This window comes from Anguilla anguilla, chromosome 9 (assembly GCF_013347855.1).
Source record: "Anguilla anguilla isolate fAngAng1 chromosome 9, fAngAng1.pri, whole genome shotgun sequence".
Lineage (NCBI taxonomy): Eukaryota > Metazoa > Chordata > Actinopteri > Anguilliformes > Anguillidae > Anguilla > Anguilla anguilla.
In genome coordinates this window covers 42,977,953-43,001,143 of record NC_049209.1, presented here as the reverse complement: position 1 = coordinate 43,001,143, position 23,191 = coordinate 42,977,953, and the positions used below count along the sequence as shown (strand labels likewise).

At 40.7% G+C, this 23,191-nt stretch overlaps 3 protein-coding genes across 4 annotated transcripts; 2 read left to right on the top strand and 1 right to left on the bottom strand.

Annotated features, from left to right (window-relative positions):
- Positions 1 to 1,258: 1,258 nt before the first annotated feature.
- On the top strand, positions 1,259 to 5,140 carry ubb (ubiquitin B). Its single transcript, XM_035435200.1, has 2 exons — positions 1,259 to 1,409; positions 2,301 to 5,140. The coding sequence occupies exon 2, from the start codon at positions 2,307 to 2,309 to the stop codon at positions 5,046 to 5,048; it is 2,742 nt and encodes a 913-aa protein (XP_035291091.1). The 5' UTR covers positions 1,259 to 1,409; positions 2,301 to 2,306; the 3' UTR covers positions 5,049 to 5,140.
- Positions 5,141 to 8,533: 3,393 nt separating this feature from the next.
- p2rx5 (purinergic receptor P2X, ligand-gated ion channel, 5) lies at positions 8,534 to 20,788 on the top strand. 2 transcript variants are annotated; one of them, XM_035435201.1, is made up of 12 exons: positions 8,534 to 8,752; positions 10,163 to 10,313; positions 11,572 to 11,643; positions 13,508 to 13,583; positions 14,129 to 14,213; positions 15,753 to 15,833; positions 16,411 to 16,552; positions 17,386 to 17,519; positions 18,431 to 18,524; positions 18,634 to 18,699; positions 19,100 to 19,200; positions 19,711 to 20,788. In XM_035435201.1, the coding sequence occupies exons 1-12, from the start codon at positions 8,616 to 8,618 to the stop codon at positions 19,826 to 19,828; spliced, it is 1,257 nt and encodes a 418-aa protein (XP_035291092.1). In that variant the 5' UTR covers positions 8,534 to 8,615; the 3' UTR covers positions 19,829 to 20,788. The 2 variants fall into 2 exon arrangements, with proteins under 2 accessions (XP_035291092.1, XP_035291093.1); XM_035435202.1 differs by having other exon boundaries at positions 8,537 to 8,752; positions 19,100 to 19,182.
- A 1,013-nt stretch (positions 20,789 to 21,801) lies between these two features.
- Positions 21,802 to 22,886, bottom strand: emc6 (ER membrane protein complex subunit 6). Its single transcript, XM_035435203.1, has one exon. It carries the CDS (start codon positions 22,868 to 22,870, stop codon positions 22,538 to 22,540), a length of 333 nt encoding a protein of 110 aa, XP_035291094.1. The 5' UTR covers positions 22,871 to 22,886; the 3' UTR covers positions 21,802 to 22,537.
- Between the last annotated feature and the right edge of the window lie 305 nt (positions 22,887 to 23,191).

The following is a 23,191-nucleotide window of genomic DNA, read 5'->3' as shown; positions in this document are numbered from 1 at the left end:
AAATAATATTTGGTTTACATGTGAGAATCGTCTATTTACCCTCTCACGATGAAACGTTTAATTGTAATTGAGGTTTCTATTCAGCACTGCAGCTGTCATCTCTTCTGTTTTTAAACGTTGTTCAGTGTTGCAAGTACTGCTTCACAAAAGGGAGAGACTGGGGATTGAGACAGGGCCTCAGTCTTTCCCTTTGAGCCCTGACCTACTTTGCTCTTGCAGGCAAACCAGCTGGCAACATGTTTGCAAATCACGTTGCTGTCTGTCTACACTCGAGCAGCGCATTACTTACTATATAAAGACCCTTGGATAGTTTATAGTTGAATCTACTGGTCTCTATGGTATACGTCTGTATATAGATATCCCCATGACATTTAGGAACAAAAAAGACGTAGCCTAGAACCTGTCCACTAGATGTGAGAGCAGGGTGTGGACTTCGAGCAACACATTTGAAAGTTTGCTTTGTAGCGAGCTGGAGATAATAATAAATGGCAATATGCTGAGTCACAAGCGCCTCCCTTCCACATGCTCACGATGTAACTACTAAAGTACGCGTTTTTTAATGTCGCTATCTTTTTTCTTTTTTTTAAGAAAGGGGGCGAAACACGGGTTTCGCAAGCATAGTATGATATTACATTTACTCCATTCTTTACAACAGAATCAAATAGGAAAACCTTAAATATCTTGAATGTGCTAGAACATTCAATTAAGCACTAGTCTGCTAACCTAAAACTAGTCGTATAGTTATGTAACTTCCGTATAAAATAAAATAATTACGTTTCATTAAGATGAACCTGTATCTTCAGAATGCTGTCACGTTCTTACAGATCATAAAGCCACATATTAATTATTTTCTCGAGGCAATGTTATCCTATTATCAACAGTAAATATTCCAGGTCATTCCAGACTCTGGACATTTCTCAATGTTTTGACTTGCTACTGTCCTTTGGCGATCTACATTCCATGGAACTAATACACAATCCGCCAATCGTATATGAGGCAAACAACCGAACTGGCCAATCCGTGACTGAGGGTGGGCTTTCACTAAATCCTTCTCGCACTTTCTAGACTTTTTCTTTAACTGACGAGAGTGTATTACTCCGCAGTTTATTTTAGCCTACTTAAAAAATTAAGATAATTATAAGTCAATATTTTAAAATCAGGTTAACTCTACAACATTTGCCAACAACATACTGGTATTTTAAATTTAAAAAATGGTTTATAAATGAAGATACACGCTTGAAATATGAGACTTATTTTTTCCAGCGGATGGATATTTTCAATGTGACGCAATGAACGTCACGATACTGCATAAATACAGTAAGCGCTGGTGTTGAGAAGTAGATTCAGCAAAGGATCGAAGAAACGCGTTATAGAAAATTTTACTGAGTGATTTGAAAGAAACATAATTGGTAAGTTGCTTTCATTTATTTTACTCTGTACATAAAATCATGTTTTGTGGTTCGTTACCGAAATAAGAAGATATTTAGTGTAGACTAGTCTAATGTTGGCTAAGGTCATTTCGTAAGCTAGTTTAGCCATACCGTCGGAAGCGCGCAAACGAGTTTTTTAAGCGAATATACCTTAATTAATTTAATTGTTACTTGAAGTGTATTTTTAGTACAAGTGTGGTAATTCCCCAGGTAGGTTTTTGGTTGAAGAAATGATTCAGTTATTCGCGATTAACTGGGTTTTTTGTTTAGCCAGCTGCGCGTAGACCCTACATGGCTAGGCTACATGAAAATGCTGATTCATTTTACAAACTGCGCAAAGAACCCGGACGTCAAGAAATGGCGTCAAGCTAGCTACTCGTTTCCGTTACTGATGTCGATTTTAAACCTCGTAAAACTGTTACGTTAACTGTACAGTTGGGTTATAATGAGAAATCTTTTTTTTTTTTTTTGCTCCCTGTTCAACAATACGATTTTCCTGATGTATTTGGCAGACTAGATTAGTCTGGCCGTGTAAATCGCTCTGTAGTTAACCAGATGATTTGACTTTTCGGCTGTTTTTGTAATCTCGGCTACATTGAAAATTAGGGCCTGGCCCTCAATTGTACCTCCGAGAATTTAATAAAGGTTATGATGATGATTATGTACCGTAGACCGAATATTCAATTGTGTAAGGATATTATTCAATTCTGTATTGTTGAGGAAATGAGCAAAAATATGTTAAGATTTTGTTCATCTTGAGTCATGGGAATAGTTTCTGATGGTGAAAGCAACATTAGAATTTCATAATTTTATATTTAACACAATGTTCTATAATGTGGTTTTGACCTTTTCTATTTCTATGTTGACCAGATCAAAATGCAGATCTTTGTCAAGACACTGACTGGCAAGACCATCACCCTGGAGGTGGAGCCCAGCGACACCATTGAGAACGTGAAGGCCAAGATCCAGGACAAGGAAGGCATTCCCCCAGACCAGCAGAGGCTGATCTTTGCCGGCAAGCAGCTGGAAGATGGCCGCACCCTGTCCGACTACAACATCCAGAAGGAGTCCACCCTGCACTTGGTGCTGCGACTCAGGGGCGGCATGCAGATCTTCGTCAAGACACTGACTGGCAAGACCATCACCCTGGAGGTGGAGCCCAGCGACACCATTGAGAACGTGAAGGCCAAGATCCAGGACAAGGAAGGCATTCCCCCAGACCAGCAGAGGCTGATCTTTGCCGGCAAGCAGCTGGAAGATGGCCGCACCCTGTCCGACTACAACATCCAGAAGGAGTCCACCCTGCACTTGGTGCTGCGACTCAGGGGCGGCATGCAGATCTTCGTCAAGACACTGACTGGCAAGACCATCACCCTGGAGGTGGAGCCCAGCGACACCATTGAGAACGTGAAGGCCAAGATCCAGGACAAGGAAGGCATTCCCCCAGACCAGCAGAGGCTGATCTTTGCCGGCAAGCAGCTGGAAGATGGCCGCACCCTGTCCGACTACAACATCCAGAAGGAGTCCACCCTGCACTTGGTGCTGCGACTCAGGGGCGGCATGCAGATCTTCGTCAAGACACTGACTGGCAAGACCATCACCCTGGAGGTGGAGCCCAGCGACACCATTGAGAACGTGAAGGCCAAGATCCAGGACAAGGAAGGCATTCCCCCAGACCAGCAGAGGCTGATCTTTGCCGGCAAGCAGCTGGAAGATGGCCGCACCCTGTCCGACTACAACATCCAGAAGGAGTCCACCCTGCACTTGGTGCTGCGACTCAGGGGCGGCATGCAGATCTTCGTCAAGACCCTCACAGGCAAGACCATCACCCTGGAGGTGGAGCCCAGCGACACCATTGAGAACGTGAAGGCCAAGATCCAGGACAAGGAAGGCATTCCCCCAGACCAGCAGAGGCTGATCTTTGCCGGCAAGCAGCTGGAAGATGGCCGCACCCTGTCCGACTACAACATCCAGAAGGAGTCCACCCTGCACTTGGTGCTGCGACTCAGGGGCGGCATGCAGATCTTTGTCAAGACCCTCACAGGCAAGACCATCACCCTGGAGGTGGAGCCCAGCGACACCATTGAGAACGTGAAGGCCAAGATCCAGGACAAGGAAGGCATTCCCCCAGACCAGCAGAGGCTGATCTTTGCCGGCAAGCAGCTGGAAGATGGCCGCACCTTGTCCGACTACAACATCCAGAAGGAGTCCACCCTGCACTTGGTGCTGCGACTCAGGGGCGGCATGCAGATCTTCGTCAAGACCCTCACAGGCAAGACCATCACCCTGGAGGTGGAGCCCAGCGACACCATTGAGAACGTGAAGGCCAAGATCCAGGACAAGGAAGGCATTCCCCCAGACCAGCAGAGGCTGATCTTTGCCGGCAAGCAGCTGGAAGATGGCCGCACCTTGTCCGACTACAACATCCAGAAGGAGTCCACCCTGCACTTGGTGCTGCGACTCAGGGGTGGCATGCAGATCTTCGTCAAGACCCTCACAGGCAAGACCATCACCCTGGAGGTGGAGCCCAGCGACACCATTGAGAACGTGAAGGCCAAGATCCAGGACAAGGAAGGCATTCCCCCAGACCAGCAGAGGCTGATCTTTGCCGGCAAGCAGCTGGAAGATGGCCGCACCCTGTCCGACTACAACATCCAGAAGGAGTCCACCCTGCACTTGGTGCTGCGACTCAGGGGCGGCATGCAGATCTTTGTCAAGACCCTCACAGGCAAGACCATCACCCTGGAGGTGGAGCCCAGCGACACCATTGAGAACGTGAAGGCCAAGATCCAGGACAAGGAAGGCATTCCCCCAGACCAGCAGAGGCTGATCTTTGCCGGCAAGCAGCTGGAAGATGGCCGCACCTTGTCCGACTACAACATCCAGAAGGAGTCCACCCTGCACTTGGTGCTGCGACTCAGGGGCGGTATGCAGATCTTCGTCAAGACCCTCACAGGCAAGACCATCACCCTGGAAGTGGAGCCCAGCGACACCATTGAGAACGTGAAGGCCAAGATCCAGGACAAGGAAGGCATTCCCCCAGACCAGCAGAGGCTGATCTTTGCCGGCAAGCAGCTGGAAGATGGCCGCACCTTGTCCGACTACAACATCCAGAAGGAGTCCACCCTGCACTTGGTGCTGCGACTCAGGGGTGGCATGCAGATCTTCGTCAAGACCCTCACAGGCAAGACCATCACCCTGGAGGTGGAGCCCAGCGACACCATTGAGAACGTGAAGGCCAAGATCCAGGACAAGGAAGGCATTCCCCCAGACCAGCAGAGGCTGATCTTTGCCGGCAAGCAGCTGGAAGATGGCCGCACCCTGTCCGACTACAACATCCAGAAGGAGTCCACCCTGCACTTGGTGCTGCGACTCAGGGGCGGCATGCAGATCTTCGTCAAGACCCTCACAGGCAAGACCATCACCCTGGAGGTGGAGCCCAGCGACACCATTGAGAACGTGAAGGCCAAGATCCAGGACAAGGAAGGCATTCCCCCAGACCAGCAGAGGCTGATCTTTGCCGGCAAGCAGCTGGAAGATGGCCGCACCCTGTCCGACTACAACATCCAGAAGGAGTCCACCCTGCACTTGGTGCTTCGTCTCCGAGGGGGACAGTAGATTTACCCTTCTCCAGTTCATTGTGTTTTGTTACTGACCATTTATTTTTATTCTTTTTCACCTGTTAAATAAAAAGCATTCATGTAAAATAATTTCTTGTCTTTATTTTATAATTATGTTTATTGTAGCTGCACAATACAATGCTGTCAGAGTGTAAAGTTCCCCACTACACCAGTCAAAGACTTAATTAACTTTTTCTTTTAAATATGTTCAAATAAAATAAATTGATGTAAAATAAAACTTTCTTGTCTTCTTTAACTATAGTCTTGTTGGTCAGGTGTAGGGAAAAGCTGATGCAATAACTGTGTGTAGTGATGAAGTGTAGAGCCATCAGAAGCCTATATCCTGAGTTCTAACTGGGGAAAACCCCTGAAATTGTTTCAACATGAAACTTGCCATTTCACTCTGGGGAAAAGTTGAGCATTGCCCTTTTTATATATATTAAAAGCAGTACATCAGGATGCAAAGTGTTTTACATGTTGCAGTTATGAAATCCAATGTCATAATCAAAGTTAAGCACCACATCTATTATAGCAAAAAAAGAAAACTATGATGTGTGTGTAAACTGAATACCCTCTGAACTGTGAAGTTGGAGAATGCTTATTCACTTATGTGACAGGTTGTTTACATATGAAAACCAATCGTTTAGAGTTTAAAAACCTATTAGGTTTTATTACAGGGTGTCTGCTGAGGGTGGGACATTTTTGACCCTGTGGACATGGGTTGCATGCAAAATAAGAACAAAACACAAGGGTCAGTAATCAAAGGTCTAACATACCAAGAAAGTCCCCTGGGCTGCTGGTTGAATAACACTCTTTCACAGTAGGGGTAGCTCATTTCAAATAACTGTGAGTCAGCAATTGCGTATGGCAACTGTCACAAGGGGGGTTTCCACAAATGAGGTATTACAAAAACCTAGCAATGTGACTTTGTGTAAATACCTCTAATGTATTTGCTTATTGATGCTGATGAACTAGAGTGCTATGATGATGGGTAATTCATTACATCTGAGGCTGTTTGGATTACTCAAGGATACTTGATCAGATGTAATGTTTTAGTTCAATCTGGTGGTCTCACACATTATTTTGCTTATCGTTTTGTGATACATTTCAAATAATTAGTTTCAAATAATAAGTCTCCTTAAAGTTAACTGAATTCAGGAATGGCAACCCAAAAATATGAATGTGATACATGTGCCTGTATACTGGCATCACCAAATTTGACATCACTGTGACAGTACACTTTTCTTGCCACCAGGAGTTACGAAGAGCATTACACCCAGTAACTGGTTACCATATCCTCCTTCCAGCAAGTATCATTAGCCGCGTTTCCACCGCAGGAACTATACCCCGGAACAAGGAACCTTTTGAGGAACTGCCTCAGAGGCCATCATACTGTTTATGCTACTTCCTTCATAAATGTACTTGATCCTTCTTACAGGTAATGTCAGTAGCTCGGAATAACACAAATCACACCAGCATGTTTATTAAAGTTCCACAATACAATGCTGTCTGACAGTTCCCTACTACCCCAGTCAAACTTAGGACTACCAGCTTTCTTAATACTTTAAATTAGCGCTTTCTTGGAACTCTTGTTTTTGAACCTATTATATTTTGTGCATGACTCAGATGAGTGAAATAAGTTGCTTTCGGGTCACCCCATATGCTTCATTCAAGTTAGACCAAATGGGATGTCAATTGACCTTCCATTTTTAATTGTTCCGTAGGCTGCCAAAAGTTTTTCAAATATAGCTAGTCCATCTGATGATCTCTCCATTCTTAGAAAAACAGTTATTAATTTGAATAGATGCAGATGCACATCCACTGTAAATTATTTAAACTAAACTAAACATGAAAGTACAGCTGTGAAGTTTCAAAAACACTCAGAACAATCAGTAGGCAAGCATCAAGATACAAAATCCTACAATAGAAGACTGCTTATTATTAAGAGTAAAATGCTTATAATAATGTACATTTACCAAAAATATAATAGTTCAGTAACTTCACCCTTTTTCTTCTACTTTGGCTTAGGAACTAGGTGAGTCTCTCCCAAAAAAAAAGCATCCCACATCTAACTCACCTTAATAGTTGGAGTTATGTCTCTATTAAGGTGAGTTGGGGTTGGGATCCCTTTTGTAAGTGTACATTGTTGGCTCCAGGAATCCCATGCCACTTCCTGCTAGCTTATATATTTAGAAAAATAAAATACGAAATACATAAAATATCTAAAAGCATATGAAATCTGAATGGTAATATTGGTGTGCTGTCCCTTTCCCTATATTTAGACAATCCCATTTCAAATTTGAGTTTTTATGGGGATAGGCTATGGACTATTAAGAGTTCTCTGCTTCACTGAGGTGGGTTGTGGTGACATGGGAAGGCCAGGCTTTACCACAGCGTGTCACCTGACAAGTTGTTATCAGTGTTTTAGTGTTATCATGTGGATTTATTCCCTGAACTGTTTTTGTTTGAAAATGCCTGATCTGAGAAGGGGTTGTGGTCATGTTGGTTAAAAAAATGTGTTATGTAAATGAGAGTAGTCAAGTTTAGTACTTTCCCGCATATCCTGTGCATACAACGACAGCATGAAGTCTGTGACCCATCTTGTAATGGGTTCATTACAAACTTGTTTGCAAGTTTCAAATGAAAACGAGGTAATTTGACAGGTTGTTGTGGCAATGGTTGTAACACCACATAAATCAAGGCCTACGTTCTTATAATAATTCATTTTCGTAAACTATGACATTTGGCTTTATTATTTTTGGTGTTTCAATGGTTAGCAAAACCAGCTGGTTCCGAAATTTCAGCGCAGTGAGCAGCCTGCGCGACTTTTCCCCCACCCTCTGAAATCCTCCTGGCAGTATCGGGTATCTATCCTAGTTTTTATTTTTAACCTACACTGTAAACCAGACGTCAGTAGCCTATGGATAGGCTAGTAAAAGCATACAGCTGTTTTTTGTGTGAAATGCAAGTTTAACATTAACCGTGAGCCACAGATAATATTTAAAGTTATAATTAACGCGTATCACCAATATTACTAGTTTATACTGTAAAATTAAAATACCCCCTTTTCAGTGATGTTTTAATTATAATTATAGCCTACTTCCCTTTTTCTGAAACAGCCCTATGTTTCCATTATATTAAACTTTGAAAGTAGGTGTTTAAATTTGCTGATTTGATTGCGATTTATTTGCTTTGCAAGTCAGGCTACATTTCCTGCGTTTGCATCTTATTCAAATCACTTTGAATGAGCCATCTAGTTAGTCTAGCCTAGTATTAGGTTGACATTGTTATCCCATCAAAATTGCCTCTGTTTCATATAACTATTAGCTATAGAAGACCCTTTTAATTACATGACCGAGGTGATGCCTTCCAGTACGTTAAGAATAAAAAATTTTCGAAACAACGATTTAATCGACAACTTGTTCAACTTGAAATTGAAATGAAAAGTCCTGGTGACTCCATTGCTGCTGTTGCTTTAACTGCTGCTCCTATCAGTGAAAGACTATACGGCGGCTTGCGTGTAGTCCTCGGCAGGCCGTTGTGGGACGCAGGTTGGAGAAGGAGAATGGCTAAGACAAGCTGGACGAACTTTTTCCTTTCGGTCTTCGATTACAAAACGGAAAAATATATTATCGCAAAAAACAAGAAAGTCGGCGTACTGTTCAGGGTTTTCCAGGTGTCTGTTCTTGCATACATTATCGGGTAAGGTGTGTTTATTTCATAATATCGTCTTTATTTTAATTATACATGTTGATTTGGAATAGGAAACCAAGCGCCAGAACACAAATGACATTTGGGGTATGACTCATTAGCAGGCAAGTTATATATTGTTTTCAGATATAAATATTTGTCCATGTAAAACACGCTGGTCTGTCAGTGTCCCTTTATGTCAGTAAAATTTGACAGTTTTACTGACATAAAGCGACATTGATAGACCGAGGACGAGTCACGAGTCAGTTTGTTAATTCTCGTTCTGTCTGTAGTTGAACTAGGCTATATAAGATGCCACAGGACTGGACAAGTATTATATTTAGATGACTGCATCAACTGTAATATTTGACAAGAATTCTCGAGGTGTCATCTGTCATCTATCCGAAGAGAGAGCAAGTGCCAATTGCTTCAAATGATTATGTGTGTACACACTCACACACGCACAATATGGCAATCTCTATATCAATATCTGGATTATTAGATCATTCTTTTTGGAGAATATACACCAAAAATATGTTTGTCCCATTTTTTAATTTTAAAAACATTGGAATATGAGAATACATAGCGACAAGTGTAGAAAATTTAGCCAAGTAGGCTCGCCTGTACCTTGAAGTTCTTTGCCTCAACTACATGAACTAGGAAACTATTCACCACATTGCCACCTCTCTGCCAGCATACTTCCTGATATCTATGCAGAATTCACGTTTAGCCAATTTCCACTTAATACACCCTCTTGTTATACTGCAGAACGTGACCTGGAAAATTTATTGTAGTTCACTTTGTCAATCCATTTCATGAATTTAAAAACCTCCCTTAGTTTACTTGTGCCATGCATAATGAAATTATGTGTCTTTTAACTTTTACACTTCATATTGTAAATCAATTTCCAGAATTTCTGTCGCAGACACAGAATTACACACATGTGTAACAGACTTCATGTGCAAGGCCTATCAGTGCTATGCTTGTACCAGAGACAAGCATACAACTGGTGTGCCTCAGTATAGTAGTACAGCAGAATATTGTGATGTTTATTTATTTTATTTACTTTCTGGGAGCCGCACAGGCTAGCTAGCTACTACAGACGAATGTAAACAGAAGTTAAAGTTTGAAACCGGTATCTGTGCTTGTCATCATACACTAAGTAACTGGACACCTCTTGGTCTGGGGCTGTTTTTCATGGTTTGGGCTCGGCCCCTTAGTTGAAGGCAAATCCTAATGCAATGACATTTTAGACGATTCTGGGCTCTGATATAATTATGTGAATTACAATGCATGCCGCTGTATAAGCTAAAAAACATCTCTCTCTCTAAATCTCTGAAATGAGGAAAGAAATGTCTAATTCATAAATTTGCCTTGGTGTCCTTCTATACTAGATTTCCTCTGTGTTTTAAATGCACACAGGTGGGTCTTCCTGACAAAGAAAGGATATCAGGAAAGAGATGATGCAATTCAGAGTTCCGTGATTACTAAACTGAAAGGGGTTGTTCTCACCAACACAACAGACAGTGGACTCCATTTGTGGGGTCCAGAGGATTATGTTATTCCTCCACAGGTGAGTTGTTGGACTGTTTCTTAGGGCAACGCAGAAAAGTCCAGCTTACGTACTGTAATTCAATTACTTATTTTCGATGACAGCTTTGCAATATGGTTTCTTGAGCATAAAGGCCAACTTAGTCAGTGTATCCATGAAAATTCACATTTTAAACCTTAATTGTGACAAAGCATTAAAGTACATCTGTCATTATTTTAAAGGGATTTACAATGCTAGATTCATAAAGAGAAAAAAAATATATATTCTGGCTGCAAGGGCTAAAGTACAGAGAAGTGAATCACACTTCCTTCAAAAGTGAAGTAGCAGAAGCTTGTTATTACATGAGTCTCACAGAGGTCTAGCCAGCTAGCAACAGTTACAACTGTCCTGCTTGAGTTTGGTGAAATATTTTAGTGACCATAAATATCTAAACTGGGGAAACAAACCGTTACAGCATCCATTTTTTGATGCAGAGAGAAGACCCACTTCTTATTAGATTGAAGCATTAATCTTGGAATTCATCTTGCACTTCCTAATTTCTGCTCCTTAGTACACTTCCTTACATAGATCATTTCTTCAGGATTTTTATAGCATTGATATGTTTTATGTATTATGGCATAAGTTAAATTATATGTATTACTTTAATGATGCTGCACATACACTTGCTGGTGTCTCTTATCTTATCTTGACTTGAGATAATTAACTTTATTTAATTATCTTACAGTTAGTAAATCGGTGGAGAGCTATCCACAGCTTAATAAACTGTCATTATCTTATTAAAACTTGCTATCATAATATTAGTGGTCTAGACAGGTGGCACATTCATTACATTTTCTATTCATAGCTTTTCTATTTACGACTGCTGCAAGTTATGGGCTAGATTGGTGGTGATGTATATGCAGTGTTCTAAAATGCGTAACGACTGCTTAACAAGGCATTGTGTATTTAAACAATGAGCTAGGAACTCCAAGATGTGTACAGAAGAAGCTTATATATGTAGTGTAACTACATCCTGGTTTTCTGATGTATAGTTAGTCATCTGTCTAACTGTTGGCTGTACTTATCAGTGCTGATTGGATGAGCATGACTAAAGTACCTGGATCAGTAAAGTAACAACATTAGGCAAGTGGTAAGGCTGAGCATGCACATATAAAAATATATAAAAGCACTAATGCATTATTTATTATGAATTGTTGGAATGTTGATACTATGGTGCATGCTATAACCAAACAGCAATTTAGCATATAGCATATAACAACAAAAACTTCTTTTTTTCCAGGGCGAGAGAGTATTCTTCATAATAACAAATTTCATAGAGACACCAAACCAGAGGCTTGGCCACTGCGCAGAGGTAAGAGACTCATCAAGAATCAACAAATGTGTTTGCAGCACAGAGAGACTTTTTTTAAAAGAGTCCCTCAGTACTGAAGGGGCAACACGCTCCTGTTTTAAGGTGAGATCAGCAGGAATCCGGCCAGTCCATTGAGAGTGAAAGGCAATGCAGAGCAGTTCATTATGCACCAGATGACACGTCCACCAGAAACTGTGCTGGAAGCCAGTCACCATCCTTCACCTTTTGTTAAGGTCTTAAATATGGCTGAGGTCTGGTGCCAGTTAAAGCATATCCTCCATCTTGCATCATTTATGTGAAGTCACTGGCAATCTAATGATTATCCCTTTTACATTTTCCCCAGGGAAAACTGATTTTTAAAAATTACAATAGTTGCAAATAGTTCTGGGAAAATGGTCCTGTTTGCCAATTTGTCACAGCTTTGATTGCTAAGTGAGGAAAGGTACTTCACAGTCATCATGCTTTGACAAGAATGATGAATGATGTAGCTCAGTGACTTGGTGTGACTTCCTGTGCCTCAGCCAGAGATTCCCTCCGAGTGATTGAAATTAGCTGAAAGCTTTCTTCACTTGTCAGGGGCAGGTACTGTAAAGAAGTATAATGTATGGAAGTATGGTCTAGACCAGGCTGACAATCTGATGTGCGATGAGTCTGCCCAACCTCCGAGGATGTGCTATGCTACTAAACCAGTGGTCAGTGTAGGTGCAGCTCCATCTTATTTGTTATAACTAGTCAAATTGCAGGAAATCAATCTCACTGGGGTTGAAACTACCTGTTCACATACTGTTTTGCTGTCTCCGCTTGGTTGTCCACCATTGTATAAGTTAATTCCACACTCAATTGCATAGTTTGTCAGTTGAAAGTTTTCCTGGTTGAAAGGTTCCTGTCTTATTTTTCCTGACTTTTTTCCGAAGTCCTTTTGTGACTGATAAGTCATATGGTTCTTATTTGTGATAAGTAAACATTATCATTTTACACTGTAATAATGAAACCATAAAATGTGCTGCATAGGAGGCGATTCTATAAAAATGAAGAAAAACAAATGAAAAAGTAAAAAATGAAAAAGTAAAAAACATTTATGTTATGTAAGACATTGTGACTAAAAGACAATGAGGAATTAATGCCCTCCAGAAGTATGAGAGAGGTAGAGGGAAATTTATGTTGGCTATATACTTAATGCATTGCTATATGCTTAGACAAACAAGACTAGACACTCACTGCTCTTTTGTGTGTGAACAATCCATGCAAAAGGAAACACCTGAGCAAAAGCTAACATTTGTCTGTCCTCCATTCCTTTTGCACAACTGAAAATGGGGGCCTCAACATAAACATACCTGTTTTAGTGAAATGGTACATGTATTTGCATGCAAATGACATTAAATAAAATCTGATGGTCTGTACATTTGTCTTATATTCTTCTTTTGATCTCAGATACAAATGGCTCAAGTATATAGCCAGTATTACAAATTTCACTCTACCGTCGCCATACTTTTGAGGGTTCTGTACATAGTGTCATGTAGTCCTATAGGGTTTATGAAGACTTTATAGAAGACTCTTAAGTACTAAAACGATTGTAGAGAGATCTCTGGTCAAAGTGCATTGATAATAGATACAATATGTAACCCATTTTACTTCTGGTTATTTTATTACCTTTTTTTCTTTAAATATGTGTGAGGGTGAATCGTGCATTATTCAGGCCATTTACTGTTAATTTTTAATCCAGTCGTGTGGACAGCATTATTAAAGGCACCTGTGTTGCCAACATAAATACAGGCTGTTGACAGTCCCTCATTAGAATTAGGTCAACTATACTGTTTGAGCCAAAGGTCAATACATGTTAAACACAGTCTCCCCTTCCTTCCAGAGCATCAAGGTGCCTGATGGTCACTGTCGGGTGAATGAGGACTGTGCTGAAGGGGAGGCGGTAATATCTGGACATGGTGTGTACTGGATCCCCTGCTGTGTGACTTGTACTTCCTGGGTCAAAGGTTGGGTGATAGCAACATGTGCCATTTCCGTTGGCAGCACATACGGTCTGTTAAATTGCCTTATATTGCCTTATAAGTTATGTGTGCTGGGGTGTATCATTTAACATTTGGCTAGCTACTTCAGTAAAACTGAATGATCACCAAGGATATAAATAGCACTGGAAAAGGCGAATAGGATTTCTTTTTCATTTTAGTGCCACCTTTGTCCTCAGTGAAAGCTGATCTTTAGGTTACAATGGGCATGTAGCACTGAGATTAAAATATAAAAAAAACTAACATTGAATTTGTCAAAACTTTGGTGAAGGTTTCATGTGTAAGAGATTTAAAAGTATGTTTTGGATTCACTGATGGGATGAGTGACGTGTACAATATCACGTCAAAATACATATTATTTGGAAAATAAAAATACTAATGCCTTTTACAAACAATAAAAATATATGTATTTAATTTCTGTAATACATAAATTGCAGCGTAATAAAATCTGTTCTCCTCCTCAGGGATAAAGAGTGGGCGTTGTCTGAATTCTACAGGTACCTGTGAGATATATGGCTGGTGTCCCATTGAAAAAGTACATAAACCACGGTGAGGACACTCTTCCTTAATTGAAACCCTACATACATATATTCCAGTAACAGTGTCAATTTAATTTACTTATGACCATTCAATTTATTTAAACTAATTTTGATGCTTTTAATAGCCACTATATATATATATATATACACAGATGGATGACACACACAGATGGATGACAAATTAAAGGAAAAATCTGAATAAATGAGTTGACAAACATAACGAATGCAGATTCTTCCATATAAGTGTACTGCATGATACAGTTAATTAGCATCCAATCATGCTCTGTGGCATGTATACAAATTCTGAGCAGGCCCAGTTGACCTTGATTTTGGATCAAAGTGGCAAGAGGAAAAGATCTAACATTGAAAGAGGGTTCATTATTGGGGCATGGATGGCAAGAGCTTGTCATGAAGACTTCTGAACTGGTTAGTATTTCAATAGGAACAGTGACTAAAGTGACATCTGCATTTAGGTCTACAGGAAAGACATCAGTAAATAGGGTTGGACACATTTGATGGCCGTGATGATCGTGCATTAGTGTAATGTGTAAGGAAAAACAGAAGAGGAACTGAGGTGACTGAGAATGTCAATGCAGGACGTGATCAGACTGTGTAGGCAAGAATAGCCCATACACAGAGAGGAATATTATAGTAGGGTCGCATTGCATAAACCCCTCATTGCAAAGACAAATGCACATTTGGGGTTCAGTGGTGCAAAAACCACAGGCACTGGTCTACGGAGATGTGGAGAAAAGTGGTATAGTCAGATGAGTCATCCTTATTCCCGACGAAGTGGGCGATTACATGTGTGGCATACCCCAAGAAAACGGCACAGGCCTGAATGCTTAACCACTACAGTGAGGAGGTTCGGTGGCTCTGTAATGCTGTGGGGGGGATTTTCCTGGCATGGTTTGGGTCCACTTGTCCTCTTGGCAGGGTAACAGCAAATCAATACGAAGTTATTCTGAGTGATTACCTTTATCTGATGGTGAAGCGTTTCTATTCCAATTTGCCCAAACAATTTTTGTGTGGGATGAAGGATATTTGGTATTCAAAGTAGTTTCTAATGACCTACCAGCTTTATAATGGTATTCATAGGGCATTTGGGGGGGGGTTCATGGACTAAAGGAAGAAAGTACACTCCAAGTAGACCTAAGTAAAAAGCAGCTTTACAAAAAAATTGCCTCCATCCACAAGGCACCAGGGGTCACTGAATGGTTTGATGAATATGAAAATGATGTGACTCATATGCTATGGCCTTTGCAGTCACCAGATCTCAACCCAGTTGAATGCCTACGGGAGATTTTTTAGACAGTGCTCTTCACCACCATCATCAAAACACCAAATTGGGGAATATCTTTTGGAAGAATTGTGTTCCATCCCTCCAGTAGAGTTCCAGAGACTTGTTGCATTGAAGCTGTTATGTTGGCTTGTGATGGCCCAACACCTCATTAAGACACTTTATGTCAGTTTTTCCTTTAATTTGTCACCCACCGGTATGTTTGTGTGGGCATAACTCACACTGAGCATATTGTTCTGTTCTCTACAGGGAAGCAATTTTACGAAAAGCTGAAAACTTCACAGTCTACATAAAGAACTTCATCAGGTTTCCTAAATTTCAATTTTCAAAGTAAGTAATGTTTGTGAGCACTGTGCAGCAAATGCTCATAGAAACACAGTGACACTAGAGTTTGGGTGTATGGTGGAGTGAGAACGAATGGACTACACCCTGTTCCTCAGGCTTATCTGTTTTGCAGGGGCAGTTGTGGTCTGAATTGATCTTCACTTGACTGCTCTTGGCAGGTGTCAAGTTCGCAGTGCTCTCATATTTCAGTGTGGCTGTCATGCGCTCTCTCAGTGAGACTCCTTCTGTCCTGGCAAGCAAAAAAGAAAATGATTTTCGTCTGTGAAAAAAATTAAACCCAAGGGAATTTATTGATTGGGTGTATCAAGCATTTATAAATCTGTCTGGTTAAGGCTCCTTGATCCTTCCCTCTAGATATTTTCCACAGGTTCCTTTGTCTCGTTCTTGTACTGGTATTGCATGCTGTGTAAATGTTTGCTTTCGTTTTCAATATTGTCATTATGTTTGTGTAATAGACTTCGGAAATTAACAAAAAGAATGAGCAGAACGGTAAGAGCAATTAGTGTCTGAATAACGAGTTCCCTCCCTGAGTTCCCTCCATCTATATTCGCTTTATCCTCAGATCAAATGTCCTGGAAACAAACAATGACATGTATTTAAAAAAGTGCCTGTATAATCAGACCCAGCACCCTTACTGCCCCATATTCCGCCTTGGAGACCTTACCAGATGGGCTGGCCACAGTTTTCAAGACATGGCTTTGATGGCAAGTATTCAGACTGCATTGTGGGTGCACTGTGCATGAACCTACAGGGACAGATAGAGCGAGGCCTATCAGCTGATCAGTACAGTAACCTTCACAATCTAATCTCTGAAGGAAGAAGGTAGACTGTGTGGTTACATGATAAAAGCTATGTGAATTATTTAAAGGTCCAGGAAACGGAAATCTGTGAATTCTTTGCTGAAGCCTAGCATTTGTTGGCTTCTTTTGTGTTGTCGGATAGTTTGACGGTAATTTATTGCACGGGTCAACCTGCTGTAACCTTGCGAGTAGTTACGAGGAATGCTTTACATGTGACGTGAATGGTTTACATATAATATGAATATTGATGAGTGCAGGATACACGCCCACCCTGTCCTTATCTGCTGAACAGGTCATGATAATCTAATAGTGTTTATTACTATTTAGTGGTTGTAATTGAATTGGGTTATAATATAACCGCAATTCGCATCCAGTTTCCTGGACCTTTTAGATAAGGAGATGCTTATTCAGTGTACAGTACAAGGTCTGTTTAGCTGTTCCAATGTGGCTGATGTTATCTGGTCTTTTACCTCTGCCCCACATTTAGGTCTAATGCTAAATTAGTTTAAACAAAAAAAGGCTCACCTGAATAGTGTCAAGTTGGTTACAGTGCATCAGCCATAATTATGATTGTAATTCGCCCCTCTATACGTGAGGTAATATATTTGTGTCGAACCGCGAATGGCTTCTGTAATATTCAGATGTTGCCCAATTTTCTGGGCCACCAGTGAGGTTGATGAGCTATTTAGTGTGGCAAACCATGTCCCGAGGCAGTGTCCAGACTGTGTCTCATCCAGGGCGGGTCAATTGGAATTCTGATACAATGGAACTGTGACCTGGACAAGGACTACTCAAAATGCAATCCCCGCTACGGTTTCACTCGGCTGGACGTGAAATCAAACAGTTCCATCACTTCTGGGTATAACTTCAGGTACGTGACATCGCTCACTCATATTACTGGTTTAGCTCATGAGTGTCACATTGTCAGAAATATTAATCCTATTAAATGTACAGGGCAGGAATTTCAGAAGTACTGTATAGGTGAATGACAAAAAGAGTTGTCGAAGGTACTTAAAAGCATTTGCAATTGCCTAGGAATGAAGACTGAATATCTCATCTGAAATTCACAGGAGGTTGTGTTTGGTTTTGATCAATCTAAGAAACGTTAATTTTTTATGAATGGTTTTTGTACACCTCAAAGTTTTGACAAAGTAGGACACACTTAATTTGCACAGGCTCAGTACATTTTTAACATTCTCCACCATGGTGACTTCTGCTGAACACACAGTAATTTACTTCACAATCCCTGCGACTAAAAACCTGTTTTTCCATTTCTTTACACTTTCCCCATCATAGGTTGAAAAAGCTTTATAGACAGAATAAAACATGAATAAAACTGACGAACAAACTGTGAAAGATTTATCGCTTTCAATATTTAAAGCTCAACAGATCTGACGGAATATCAAGTGCACTGTGAAAACTGTCTGCTGACAGATCTAATTGGATTAGTTGAGCCGAGATGAGTTCTTGGGCTCGCAAGGCATCTCATATGTCAGCGTTATCTATTTTCAAAATGGATGTTCTTTTTTTAATAATACTCCTTTTATGAAAACGTATCTTATAGCGAGTATTTACCAAGAATGCAGATGGGTTGCCAATATATTTTCTTTTGACGTTAAGCATTTTGATTGACTGGGGCAGGAGTATGATTCAGCCAGGTATACAGAGTCGCTGCTGAAACTCCCCCTGGTGTTTGAATTGCTTTTTTTTTTTTTGCATAAAAGCTTAATGTTCCTGGAAAAATGCAAATACATTTTCAAACTTTGTTTTTTGTCTTCACAGATATACTCGTTATTACAAAGATGCTGCAGGGCAGACGTACCGAACCCTGTTTAAAGTGTATGGAATTCGCATCGACATCATGGTGACTGGGGAGGTGCAGATACATTTTACTGGTGATGGTATTCAAGCTGATGTGGTGAAATAATGCTGTGTTCCTACGCCGATTGTAACATTTTCTGTGTAATTTTCTGGTTCTTTTTCAGGCTGGGAAGTTCAGTGTAATCCCCACCATAGTAAATATTGGGTCAGGGCTTGCTTTAATGGGTGCCGTAAGTATCCATGTGTCATTATATGTTAACTTACTAAATTTGTCAAGCTTGTATAAATATTTCTCATCTCATCTTGAGCCTTTGCACATTGTTACTTTACAGTAGAAAAAGACTATAACCATATGTGGTCAGCAGGGGGCATTCCTGTATAATTTTTTGTGTTTGTTAAAACAGCATGTGGGAATATGACAGTATGACAAGATGAACCGGCATTTATTTGTGAAGCAAACTTTGCTTGACCTTTCAGTGACATCGTAAACATTACAGAAGGAACAACCTTATTTGTATTTAGGAGACGTTACAGATGTAATGCAAATTCAGGATTATTATTAACCGTTATTTTTAGACAAATATGTTCCGGCATGCTTATGCTTAAAAGCCCTATTTTATGTTGCTTCAGGGAGTGTTCCTCTGTGACATGGTGCTGCTGTACATGATGAAGAAGAGCACGCTCTACCGAGAGAGCAAATTTGAAACTACCAAGTATGAATCTGTCAGATGGTACTGCCATTTTATTTTACACTTTGTCAAGAAACCCAAAAGTTTGCCAGAAGGAGTCTGATTAAAACTCCTCGGAGTGAAAATGGAGACGCGGGTATAATATTTAGAAGGCCACGTCTTGGGGGAGCTGTGGGAGCACTAGGGCTTGCAACATTTTATGCCGGACAAAATCAAAGTTCCTGGCTCAGATTCATCTTTGAATACGTGAATGCATTTGTCATGAAAGGAAAGGCCCTTACTCAAAGTACATGGTAAAACTTGGGCTTTTCAGTCTCCCTAATCTAATTGGCTAATCGCAATACTTGCCTTTCAAGTACAATTAATTTATGGCAATTATTCTGGCCCCAGAAACATCTTCACTGACACTCCTTTCATAATAAATACAGTAATGCTCCTGCTAAAACAGCCCATCTGATGTGATGTAATGTCTTTTTTTGCATAATTCAAGCACACAAATACATCACAGTTTGTTTTCCCTTTCGGTTGTGTAACATGGTGTTCTCTCTGCAGGAAAAATAAGGGCGAGGAACTGAACACTGCGTTAGATGACGGAACACCCAGCAGACAGGATATGTGGCGAGGAAAATTCATCGAGCTGTCACCGAACAATTCAGAAGTGAAAAGCTAAGGCAGGCTTTGCCAGCACTGTCAGTGAGCAAGGCTGGTGTCTGAGGCGGGGAGTGAGGTGCTAGCTGCTGAATTCAGTTCGAGTTCCTCCTGCCTTCCCCATCAGCACTCGGAACACGGACCAGGACAAGAAGAAACAGGGCCCTGGACATCTCTGCTGACAGTCTGTAGTCACACACCACGGCTCCCTGTGGTTCAACTGGGGCAAAAGACACTGCGTTGCGTGGCTGGAAAACGTGTCGCCAAAGAGAACAACACCATTCCTGTTTATTTCCTTGTTGCTGTTTTATGAATGACATGCAGGGTGCATTTTGACCTTTGTCATCAAGTTTGTTGTGGCCATTTGCTGAGACTTTTCTCTGCTGATGGTGAGCGACGGACCATAATCTTTCAACATGAAGTCAATAAGTATCAGAAGACATACTGACAGGTGTCTGAAAATCTTAAAAGGCATACTATTAGCCTGAAAATATAAAAATAACCATGCTAAGGCATATCTATGATGCACTGGCAATCTCTTGTCTTTATGCATTTTAGCCAAATTCATGCATCTTTACCTGTATTTATTATTCTAAAATGGGTTGCTGGGCATGACACTCTTCTCTGTGGGGAGGAGTTTGCGTGGCTACAGAGCCTGTGGTTTGGGATTACATTTTGTGTTTGCTGCTAGCTATCTACAGTAGCTACCGGAAAAACCCAGATAAAAATGCAAAAAAAAGAAAAAGCCGACAGGGCTCGTTCAAGAGCTAGTTAACCTAGGAGTTGCTTTTCCTCAGTGGTGTCAGCTGAAGTTCACCAAGGAAATGAAAAGCGATGCAGAGTTGGCTTGTTTGCTGCTGGACCTGTAAGTAATGTCACCTGCAGTGTGAAGCTAATGACGATATGGGCTTTCGCGAGGGCCTGAAATTTTCGAAATGAAAATCCCAACAATAAAACCACTATTACGTTCAACATAATGGAATTAAGATATAATTGAATCTTCTTACTGCTGCTGATGGTCACTCATTTCACGGTACTAACGTTGACCTCTAGCTGTCTAGCTAGCTACGTTGGGTGGGGTACTCGGGGTGGAGTTGAAGATGGAGGAGGATACTTCTTTGACTGTAAACACAGTACCACAACATGGCTAAAAATCCCACATAGTATGCCTTCAACATCCAATATGAGGCGGTTCTATGGAATGTCAGATCTTTATTTGTGAAAGCTCCTAAAATTCTACAGAAACTGGGTCTTCTGTAGGTCAGAAGTGCAAACCAAATACGGTTTGCCTGTGATGTCAAGTGAAATTAACTGGGAAAAAATTTCACATTTCATTTCACAAAATGAATGAATGGCTTTTCAGTCAAGTTAAGTATTTAAAGGAGAATTTAGAATAACTGTTTCTATTTATGGTGATTAGAGGTGCATGATATGTAAATTCAGGGACTGGTTTCAATAACAAATACTTGACTTGCTATATTGACTGATGCCAATGTTGATTCCTACCTGTCCTACATTACAGCAAGTTTCCACATTAATGGAAGTCGATGAGCATAGACATCAACCTCTGAAGGAAAATGTAACATTATTTGTATTGCACAGTATTTCAAAGTGCTTCGTTTTTAAATTAGTGAGCGTGAGCTTCATGAGTCTCTATTGTTTTGTTTGTGAGACTGGCTGGTGATATGTTAAATTAAAAATAAGAGGTTCAGATTAATTTTATTAAATCATTTTTATTATGCCTTTTTTCAGGGATTCAATGGCCTCCACACCGTGTCCTAAGTCTGTATGCACTGAGGCATGTATTTGAATAGCGAGATGAAATCCATTAAATATATCTATAAATATACTTGCATTTTGTATGAACATATAACAGCTTGAGACAAAGTTACGTAAATGTTAACCCTTCAGGTAACTGCTTTTAAAGATTTGTGTACATCAAATATATATTTTCACCATTTTAAAGACAAAATACAACAAACTTCACAGCATGTATGTGTTTAGATGACTGGTTATTTATTAGAGAAATTAATTGATCTTTTCTGAATCTTTCCCAAAAAACCTATAAAATGTACATGTCCCATCGGTAGTCCACAAAGCCTAATTACATATATTGGCAAACAAATTAACTGGCATCCCATCCTGGGTAAACGGCAACGTAAACCATCGTTTCCCAAACTTTCTGAACCTAGGACCCACTTAATGAGCGAATACATTTTCTGGGACCCAACCCTTTTCTAAACATGGCCTAATGCACATTTATAATCTGTTAATTTCTGTATCTAATGCAGTGTTTGACCTATGTGCATTCCACTGGAAGGTAAGATATACAAGTTACTTCTTTCCGTATCTAATCTTGGGACCAACCTCAGCCCTTCTCATGACTCCTGAGTGGGTCCCAATCCAGTTTGGAGACCCACATATCCACACCCTCTAAGCAGAGTTCTCGTGATGAGTCTTAACTTAGACATAACATCCATATTTTCTATGATTTTTAGAGCAATAATCAAGTTTTACATAATTATATTTCAATACAGAATAGAAAGGAAAACATTTGAATTGGTAATTTGCATAATTCGTAATCTATACAAATCCAAAAAAATCTTTGCTGCGGTACAGCCTGTATATAGACCACAATGGGCTTTACGATTGGTTGGGTGTAAAATCCCAAATTTACATGGAGTCCATTTCAGATAAGACGCGTGTTGTGTTGATCCATACATATTTCAGTCTAGTACACATGAACCATGCCGTAAAGGAAGGTCCAGAAAAGAATGTAGGTAAAAAGGCCTCCTACGAGTCCTCCTGTAAAAAGCAGCCGCCTAGACTTGAAGCACTTGTTCCAGCGACGGCCAGCCTTGAGTATGAGGAGTAGGGAAAGGAGAAACGAGGCTAAAAAATAGAAGATGAAGCCATACAATCCTGTCAGCCCCAGTATCCCCGCCGTCGCCCCGGACAGGGCTGAAACGGACGTCCTGCAGTAGTCCAAAACGGCAGCGTTACCTCGCACGGAAACCTCACTAATGAACTGTGGTCCTTCCCGTTTAGCTGCCAGTGCGGCCATGTTTTCTTTGCTAGGTTACTGTAAGAGAAGAATATTGCGCATGAACCGATTATGTAAAAATGCATATGTTACAACCATTCATATAAAACTTGCTAACGCGTTAGCTACTTGGCTATGGGCGGACATCATCGCTGTCATGCTAAATCTCTACAGCGACGTTAGAATGACTACAAACCGGTCCAAACCGCCACTGAAAAAAACAGACGTGTAATGTTTAAGTGTGGTTACTTACGAGTGGTGTTGAAACAATAATTAAAAGATTATGTCCGATTTCAGCAATAAATGAGCCGCTTTTGTAGGTTAAATTCACAGAAATTGCTA